The sequence below is a fragment of the Pristiophorus japonicus genome, chromosome 21 (assembly GCF_044704955.1).
Source record: "Pristiophorus japonicus isolate sPriJap1 chromosome 21, sPriJap1.hap1, whole genome shotgun sequence".
Taxonomy (NCBI): Eukaryota; Metazoa; Chordata; class Chondrichthyes; family Pristiophoridae; genus Pristiophorus; species Pristiophorus japonicus.
Window position 1 is genome coordinate 27,821,877 of NC_091997.1, and position 10,190 is coordinate 27,832,066.

General features: G+C 43.9%; 1 protein-coding gene across 8 annotated transcripts in view; it reads left to right on the forward strand.

Moving 5' to 3' along the window:
* grnb (granulin b) overlaps window positions 1-9,461 on the forward strand; it is a 97,624-nt gene extending 88,163 nt beyond the window's left edge. For 7 of the 8 annotated variants that reach the window (XM_070864507.1, XM_070864505.1, XM_070864510.1 and 4 more), the window contains exons 14-16: window positions 2,092-2,334; window positions 4,610-4,822; window positions 6,924-9,461. In XM_070864507.1, the coding sequence (XP_070720608.1) occupies window positions 2,092-2,334; window positions 4,610-4,822; window positions 6,924-7,064 (597 nt within the window). In that variant the 3' untranslated portion in view covers window positions 7,065-9,461. The remainder of the gene's footprint in view (window positions 1-2,091; window positions 2,335-4,609; window positions 4,823-6,923) is intronic. The other variant, XM_070864512.1, reaches the window with a different exon arrangement.
* The last annotated feature ends 729 nt before the right edge of the window (window positions 9,462-10,190 follow it).

Consider the following 10,190-nt stretch of genomic DNA (forward strand, 5'->3'; position numbering starts at 1 on the left):
AGGGAAAAGGAAGAGAGGTAGGCATGTCTTTTGTTGTTGTGCAGTAAGCAGTTGTCTTTGGATGAAGAGGGATAATTGTAGCCGAGTGGTAAACCATCCACGTTCCTCTTGGGGAAAGAATATATAGAGGCACACCTACAAATTCAGGGCAGGGTTAAATATTGCTGTATAGTTAAATAATTCTGCAAGATGCTGCCAGTCAGATGCCGTGATACTGGGCCACACAGACTAGGGACATCCTGGGTTGATGATTTTCTGTTGGGTTCTGATTTGATAATCAAGTTGACATAGATGGCTTCACTGTTGGGCTAGAAAGGATTAGAAAATCAGCCAGAATTCTAGTATCAAGACCCATATCTCATTTCTTCGTTGTGTGTGTGTGTGTGGATGTCGGTTAAGGATTGGATCAAGCTCGACAGTGATCGCACCATAGCTTTCTGACCATAACTTCGAGGTCACGGCCACTTGGTCAAGGTGGCAGAGGGTGTGTGTGTTTATTCACTCATCAGGCAGCTTGTAGTAAAGCCCGCATACATACAACAGTAATCTGAAGACAGCCATCTGGTGGTGGACCAGATCCAGTGATGGAAGTAGTGTTGAAACAGGACATAGATGACGCACTGTGCTCATCAACACTCCCTCTGCTCTTCCACCTCTGGTTACTGGATTTGTCACAATATAGCCCTTCCCCCTCCCCCCAGCTACACCCTTAATGGCAGAGTCTTCAGCTACCAGTTCCCTTAATTTTAAAATTTAATTCCCAAACCTCTTTGTCTTTGCCTAATTTCTCTGCAGCTTCGTGCTCCAGATCTCTCTCTCCCCTTGTGTATGCTTTGGAATGTTTCATTATGTGAAATGTGCTATGTTGTAGCATTCTCTCCTGAGTCAGAAGGTTGTGGGTTCAGGTCTCACCCCCAAAGACTTGAGCACACAAATCTAGGCTGACACTCCAGTGCAGTACTGAAGGAGTGCTGCACTGTAGGAGGTGCCGTCTTTCAGATGAAACGTTAAACCGAGGTCTGCTCTTTCAGGTGAATGCAAGAGATCCTGGGATACTCCTTTGAAAAAGACCAGGGGAGTTAACCTTGGTGTCCTGGCCAATATTTATCCCTCCACCAATATCACTGACCAGATAATCTGTTTTATTCACATTGCTGTTTGTGGGAGCTTGCTGTGTGCAAATTGGCTGCTGCGTTTCTCACATTACAACAGTAACTGCACTTCAAAAGTACTTCATTGGCTGTAAAGCACTTTGGGACCTCCGGTGGTTGTGAAAGGTGCTATATAAATAGTTGCAATATAATAAATGTAGAGAAAAGCACTCTACTCTGCCACAACTGTGCCTTAGCAACAACCTCAAGCGTTCACTCCTGTGCCAGACACTTCCATTACCCATTCCCACACTAGCCATCAGTTGGCCTGTCTGAATTAAATTGCCGCATTTCTGTGTTGCAGACTTGTGCTAGTTGGAAACTGGAGATTGCACAGGTTCATCTGGCATAAGACCATTTCAGCCAACAGGCAGGGAATTCCTCTGGACCTGATTTGAGGTTGGACCCCTGAGGTGAAAAGGATGTGGCCTAAAAATTAGATCCAGGCCTTTCAAGAGTGAAGTTAAGAAACACATCTACACGCACAGGGTGGTAGAGTTTTGAAACTCTTCCGCAAACAGCAATTGATGCTAGGTCAATTAATTTTAAATCTGAGCTTGATGGACTTTTATTAACAGAAGGTATTGAGGGATATGGGGCAAAGGTGGGTATGTGGAGTTTGGTCACATCAGCCATGATCTCGGGCTCGAGCAGCTAAATGACCACCTCCTGTTCCTCAAGGCCATCGCCAAATTCAGTGCTTCATCCAGTCTCCGATTGTCATTTTCTGATCACAATGTGAAATTTCTTTCCCTAACTTTGAGATGGGCCCTGAGGTTCCACTAATGGGAGGTAGGGCGTGTCGTGTGGAGATCTTTCCTAGGTGATAGAACAGTCTACAACGTGATTTTCACTCAGCAATTTTAATGGTTGGGTGGGGGGGGGGGGTAAGTTGACTAGAAAAACAGAAGCCAAGTCTCTGTCTTTCTCCCCCTATCAGGCAGTTTGCTGTACAGACCAAGCCCACTACTGTCCCAGTGGCTACTCTTGTGATGTTGAGCAGAAAGCCTGCCAGAAGAATATGGTATCTTTTTCCTGGACCGCCAGTAAAGCAGTGATGATGAAATCTCCGAAGATGAGCAGGACATTGTCTATCAAGTGTGATGAGACTGTGAGCTGCTCTGCAGGCAATACCTGCTGTCCACGGCGCTCAGGAGGCTTTGGTTGTTGCCCTCTGACTGCGGTAGGTTATGTCTTTGCTTAAATATTGGGAAGACCGAAGCCATTGTCTTTGGTCTCTGCCACAAACTGCGTTCCATGGCCACTGACTCCATCCCTCTCCCTGGCGTCTGACTGAGGCTGAACCAGACTATTCGCAACCTAGGTGTCATATTTGACCCTGAAATGAGCTTCCGGCCACATCCGCAGCATAACTAAAACTGCCTATTTCCACCTCCGTGACACCGTCCGTCTCCGCCCTTGCCTCAGCTCATCTGCTGGAACCCTCATCCATGCCTTTGTTACCTCTAGACTCGACTACTCCAACTGGCTGGCCTCCCACATTCTACCCTACGTAAATTTGAGGTCATCCAAAACTCGGCAGCCAGTGTCCAAGCTCGCATCAAGTCCCGCTCACCCATCATCCCTGTGTTCGTTGCCTGCATTGGCTCCCGGTTAGCAATGCCTCGCTTTCAAAATTCACATCCTTGCTTTCAAAATTCACATCCTTGTTTGCAAACCCCGCCCTATCTCTCATTTCCTCCAGCTCCACAGCCCCCCTCCAAGATGTCTGCGTTCCTCAAATTCTGCCCTCTTGAGCATCCCCGATTATAATCGCTCAACCATTGGTAGGCGTGCCTTCTGTTGCCTTGGCCCCAAGCTCTGGAACTCCCTCCCTAAACCTCTCCACCTCTCCATCTCTTTCCTCCTTCAAGCACTCCTTAAAACCTACCTCTGACCAAGCTCTGGTAATTTCTACTTGTGCGGCTCGGTTTCAAATTTTTTATCTCTCAACACTCCTGTGACGTACCTTGGGACGTTTCATTACGTTAAAGGCGCTATATAAATACAAGTTGTTTTAGAGCCTTTATATGGCAAACTCGTATGAGTCAAATACCCTCACCAAATCATGTTCCTGCAGGGGGCATGGAATAACTGCAAAGGGCAGTGAATCGGCAGATAAACCACAGCATTCCATTCCAGGGTTGCTTTATCTTTAAACCTGAATTTAGAAGGATAAGGGGTTATTTGATCGAAGTTTTTGTATTATTTGGGGATTCTAGGTGCTCTAATTTATCTACGAGCGAGGCAATGGCCCTTTTTCAAATCTCCACCACCACACTATTCAAACCAGACCAAGCCCCGCGGGAGAAATCGAACTGTGCAGGGAATGCAGTAACCTTGGCTTTGAAGGCCACACTTTGGGTACCTTTTGCTCTCTAACTTAACATAGAAACATAGTGCAGGAGTAGGCCATTCGGCCCTTCTAGCCTGCACCGCCATTCAATGAGTTCATGGCTAAACATTCAACTTCAATACCCCATTCCTGCTTTCTCGCCATACCCCTTGATCCCCCTAGTAGTAAGGACCTCATCTAACTCCTTTTTGAATATATTTAGTGAATTGGCCTCAACAACTTTCTGTGGTAGAGAATTCCACAGGTTCACCACTCTCTGGGTGAAGAAGTTCCTCCGCATCTCGGTCCTAAATGGCTTACCCCTTATCCTTAGACTGTGACCTCTGGTTCTGGACTTCCCCAACATTGGGAACATTCTTCCTGCATCTAACCTGTCTAACCCCGTCAGAATTTTAAATGTTTCTATGAGGTCCCCTCATTCTTCTGAACTCCAGTGAATACAAGCCCAGTTGATCCAGTCTTTCTTGATAGGTCAGTCCCGCCATCCCGGGAATCAGTCTGGTGAACCTTCGCTGCACTCCCTCAATAGCAAGAATGTCCTTCCTCAGGTTAGGAGACCAAAACTGTACACAATACTCCAGGTGTGGCCTCACCAATGCCCTGTACAACTGTAGCAACACCTCCCTGCCCCTGTACTCTCATCCCCTTGCTATGAAGGCCAACGTGCCATTTGCTTTCTTAACCGCCTGCTGCACCTGCATGCCAACCTTCAATGACTGATGTACCATGACACCCAGGTCTCTTTGCACCTCCCCTTTTCCTAATCATAATGTTCACAAAAACAACTGAAAACGTCCATGAACACAAGTTTGAATCCCAATAAAGCATTAAAGTGAATTCAAGGAAGGGAAATCCAAGGTCCAGTCATTGTTTTGTCTATTTTCTGATCAGTGTGACACAATTTTACTGTTGATGTAAACTTTCTGGCTGTTGTGATTTTAATATTTCCCTCCCCCCCCCCCCCCCCCATTGGATTGTATAAACTGTAGATGTAACTTGCTGTCTTGGTTTTGCAAAACAGCTGACATGATATCTTACTTGGAGGGCGCAAGGCCTTCAAGGTGTTGAGATGCTGCTAAAGATTTTCTTGTATTTCCACCAGGCGGTGTGCTGCGAGGATCACGAGCATTGCTGTCCAAATGGCTACACCTGTAACGTGGGTGCCGGGACCTGTGAAAGGCAAAGCCTCGCCATACCCTGGGAGGTCAAGCAACCTCTCTCTGACGTGAAATGTGATGACACGTTCCGATGCCCGTCTCCAGCCACCTGCTGTAAGCTTGCCTCAGGGAGCTGGGCTTGCTGTCCATACGAACATGTAAGTGCTCCCTGGATGGGCTGATTTTTCACCCCTCGTGCAGCGTTGGGCAATACGGACCTGAAGGTGCCGAATTGAATGCTGAGTTTATTGGTCTGAGCTGCTTCAGTTGAGGTTCAATGTCCTTCAGCTGCAGAGGAGAAAGCAGCATCCAGGGCTCCCACTCTTCATTACTATCCAGTGACCTCTGCTGGCCATTGAGAGAGAACAGGATAAGGCTCCTTTCCCAATGTCACATTCATGCTGAAATTCACTCTGTAGGCTCGCGTGTGAAGAATGCCTGTTTCGATGAGGTGCTGTGGAACTATATCCTTCCATTAGTAAATCCCTTCATTGAAGGAGGAAAGAATGGGGGGGGGGGGGGGGTCAGGAATAAACTGCAGCCCGATTAGGTTACATGAAGTTGATGCATCGATACATTTGAGCAAGGTCTGAATATCTCTTGTAGCAAAGTACATGGGATGTTATCTCTTGCAAATAACTTAAATATCCCTCACGACCTGAGCCCTTGCAGTATGGGTCACAGGTATGGTAAATGGCTTATTTGACACCAATTGATTGGCGTGTGATGCTGTTGGGGGCTAGTGTTTAAATGGCAGATAGGGAATCATTAAATTGTGCACCATGAGATTCTTTAATGCTTTGCAAATTTTCTATCCTCGACCCTATTTTGGTTTGATTGCCTGTCTGTGTAATATTACACTAAGGTCCTGAGTTTAAACTAGTTCAATTCTTCATAGTACAGTATGATAAGTAAACCAGGCTATGTATTAAACATCACTGAAGAGCTGGCTAGGTTGGCTTGAGAAAGAGTTCCTTACTTGGGTTTATAGGTCAGATCTGTAACATGAAAGATGATTATTTTTTTCACCGATTAGAGGTGTAATATAACTCATCTAGGTTCTTCAGTTCTGTTTCATAAGTTATTATCTGCATGAAAATGTCTTTTTGGGGGAGAAAAAAAACATCAAAATCTAATTAACGCATCTCTGCAGTGAAGGCATTTATGTATTTGAGGAATTGTCTGGGCCATCGAACCGTTACATCAGGAATAGGCCATTCAGCCCTTCGAACTGTGAGCAAATGAGTTGCAGGACCTTTATCACAGAGCAGTGACTCTCTGCTAAAGATTTGAAACTAAAGGAGACCAGACGTCAGCATTATAGGAGTAAAAGCACTCTCTCAAAGCAGAGACTACAGCGTCAAGTCTCACAGGCTCCAGTTGTCCAGGTTAGCAGACCCCAGTTGCGATCAGAGCTAATTTAAACTTGGGTAGCATAACTGAATATATCTTTTTGAAGCCCAACGTCACCTCGAGCATGCCTAATATCATTTAGCACGGAGAAAAGCTGCTGGTAATCGTGTAGAGAAGAATTCACAGGTTGGGTTATAAATAAGCAGTCGTACTGTAGACCTTTCGCCGCAGGACAGCTAGAGAGGGGTGATAAATGCGGCCCTGCCACCATCACCCAGATCCCATGAACAAATAATGTCCTTTAAAAAAAAATTTTTTTTAATTACAATGTCTTCTAAACATAAATCTGGCTCTTGAGGTATTGAACTAAGAAAGTAAATGGGATGGAAACAAATTCCACCACACTCAGTCCCTCATGTATAAAGTGAACCTGTGGAATGAATCATCTTTATGTACTTGTTGAACTGTTCACTTCTATTTTACGTGTAAAAATGCCTTTCAGTTTAAGGACTTTTACTTTTTTTAAATCAAACTTGAGGCTCATGATTGCCCAGCAGCAGGCACTTTACACCTTTACGTTCCAATAAATATTTATTTTGTATTCATCACACGGCAGCTCTTAAATCAGGAATGCTAAAACGGATGTAAAATATTCATTTTGTTCATTGGATTGGTTTTGATCCTGACTGGGTGGACAAGTAGTTTTCCATCACTCTGATTCTCAACTGCAGAGTGGCAGCTCTCGCATTGAGCATCAAAAGGATTCTACGGTTAAGTGACACCCTGAATACATTGTGGGTCTTGCAAAGATTCCAAATCAGTGTAAACTTACCCCTAATCCTTACCTGCGACCTAACGTTGTACGATCATTAACTGCTGTAATGTAACATTTGATTTCTTTTGCAGGCCACTTGCTGTGAAGATCAGCTGCACTGTTGCCCAAATGGCTACACCTGTAACGGAGCAGCTAAAGCATGTACCATTCGGCCTCAGCTAAGTTGGGACCTGTTCTTTTCAAAGCATAGAAAGGCCTTCAACCCTCTGTGAAGCGCTTGTGCCTCTAATCTACTCGAGCTGTGCAATGCACCAAAACAAAATCCTACAGATTGAAAACGTGGGAATTGCACAAAAGGAAACATTTGAGTAACTTTTTATACTGAATCTTCTAGTCAAGTCTACTGTACAACAGAAAGCAAGTTCTTCAGATAGTATAGTACAAGTCTGGGGTAGAAAATTCTGGATTGTTAAGTCTCTCGGATATTTTCCTTGAAAGATTTTAACCCTCTGTCAGAGGAGTTTATTGCATCCTTTTTTAGGGGCCTCTTCTTTAAACTGTAAGGATTCTGTGTTTGTGCATTACATGGATGTTGATTGTAAAATTGCACCACATTGAAACCCAGCTGCTTGGTTCTCTGACAAAATGGAAACTTGCAGGTTTGTTGACCATCTTGACATCAAGAAGTAAGATAAGTAGACAACCCATCCAGTAAATTAGTTACCCAATTGGAGATTGGTTTCATTCAAACATGTTAGATATTTACTGAGATAGATGACCAATCTCTTGTCTGCAACTCTGTCCTTCAACTCTGCTGGAAGCCATTTTACTCACTGCACTATGTGTCTCGCAGGCTCTTGACTGTCTCATCCAACAGGATCACTGAAGGATATGTGAAAATGATGGCGAACCTTGATTACCCAGTATAGGTGCAACCACTGGTTGGGGGGAAGGGAGGGGTGAAGAGAGGGGGGGGGAACATTCTCCCCTCTTCCCCTCTCCAGTGGTTTGGCCTGGGTTATAAAACACTCCCTGCCAAATAGAATAGTCCTGATTTGTGTGCTCCTCTTTCCCCATCCCCTGACGTTTCTTTCTCTGCAGCTGTGTCTCTCGCTTGATTTGTATGTTGGAGTCTGACGCCAGCTGAATGGGTCATTTTGTAGACCAGGCCATGATCGGATCTCCTTCCTGGCACACCTAAGCAGCACTGCTCCACATTGGGCTTCAAACCAACCTCTCACACACACACGCGCACGCGCACGCACGCTATATAAAGAAAAAGACATGAGACACAGCAGATCAATTTTAGATAAAAACAGAAAATGCTGGAAGCGCTCAGCATCTGTGGAGAGAGAAACAGAGTTAACATTTCGGGTCCATCATCAACCTGAAATGTTAACTCTGTTTATCTCAGATTTCCGCAGTATTTTGCTTTTGTTTTAAATCAATTTTAGAACCACTCTTGAGGTGATTCAGCTTTGAGATAGTTGAGACTGTATGTAAAATGTTAGGAATACTAATTCAAAAACTAATTGGTCTGGATAGCATATTAACATGCGGACCATTGTCCCGTGAGCTGCGCTGATCTCTAGGGGTCCCGCCCAGCTGGTGAGCGGCTTTTATATTGAATAAAACGCGCTTGTGCGGACTTTTGATTGGACCATCTGGGCTCCAAAAAATGTGATGCTTACTGTGCTTTTAATCATAGTAAAATGGGTTCTGATTTTAAATGGTGTAGACATTTTTCTAACTCTTCTGGGATTTGTTGAGTGCACATCTTTGGTTCTGGTTTATCCATTCCTGCTTTAGTTTATTTCACCATACTGGTGTCCATCCCAGGCCAGTGCTGTTCAAAGACCAGAGGGAACCAAAAGATTTGCCAGTTTTTAAGGGCATTGGTAGTTTGCAGAATTAGCCAAAAGCCAACAGCAACTTCAGTGAGGTGAAAGTCGTCACAGTGATGACTAAAGCAGGAAGGTAGTCTGCTGCCTGTCATCTTACCAAACCTTTTTGTTTTGTTCACCGGAAGAATATCTGATCTGATTTCACTTGTAATAGAATGAATCTTTATTAAAATTTACTGTTATCAGGAATATACAGTGAAAACTCTAGCTATGCACAATCCTGCTTATTTCTGGGCAAGGTCAAGCTGCTGACCAAGTGACTGTATATTTGATCATTAGTTTCTAATTGATTCTTTCTGAACACTCCTAGTTGAGGGGTGTGTGTGTGTGGAAAATGAGTAGTTTGTTTTGAATAATGTAGAAAATTCAATCTGAAACACACATTTCTGTTGTTGGTCTTTGTATATTTCTACAAAATAATGTTCTAACTGAGAGCTTTTAGATTCTGCATTTTTGACACCCTTGTGTCTGCTACACAGTGCATCACATTATGTAGGATCTTCCTCAGTGACCACTGTTTAAAACCACTTCAGTCTGTGATGCTCTCATTGGAACCTGCAGTCAACCGTTGCAATATGGTTACATCCTGAGTGACTGAGCATGCTCAGTGGATGACTGAAGAGATGGCATTACATCACTGCTTTGACAATACTAGAAAGGGAATTCTTGCAGCTACATAATGCAAATTGAATCGCTCATACTGTGCAGTGTCCGTTTATTTTTTGGGGGAATGTTTGCTATAAATAAAAAGGAATTCATTTAAAATAGTGTTCATTGTGTTTATTGAAACAAACTTAACACTCAATATAGAGGGGTTTATAAAGGTGTGTATTGGAACCCAGAGAGACACAGACAGAATCTTGTAATGATGGGATGTTGTACATTGAGATACAGGGGCTCAGTAAAAGCAGACTTAAAAGGAAATAAAGTAGTACTCAGTAAAATAATGGGACTAAAGGCGGACAATTCCCCTGGATCTGATGGCTTACATCCTAGGGTCTTGAGACAAGTGGCTGCAGAGATAGTGGATGCGTTGGTTGTAATCTACCAAAATTCTCTGGACCAGTTAGCCTAGCATCTGTTGTTGGGAAAATGCTGGAGTCCATCATTAAGGAAGCAGTATTGGGACATTTGGAAAAGCATAATTCAATCGAGCAGAGCCAGCATGGTTTTATGAAAGGGAAATCATGCTTGACAAATTTGCTGGACTTCTTTGAGGATGTAATGAGCAGGGTGGATAAGGGGGAACCAGTGGATGTGGTGGGTTTGGAAGTAATATATTATAGCCTGGTTGGAGGATTGGCTAACTAACAGAAAAGAGAGTCGGGATAAATGGGTAATTTTCCGGTTGGCAAACAGTGACTAATGGTGTCCTGCAAGGATCGGTGCTGGGTATGCAATTATTTACAATCTATATTAATGACTTGGATGAAAAGACAGAATGTAATGTAGCCAAGTTTGCTGATACAAAGATGGGTGGGAAAGCAAATTGAG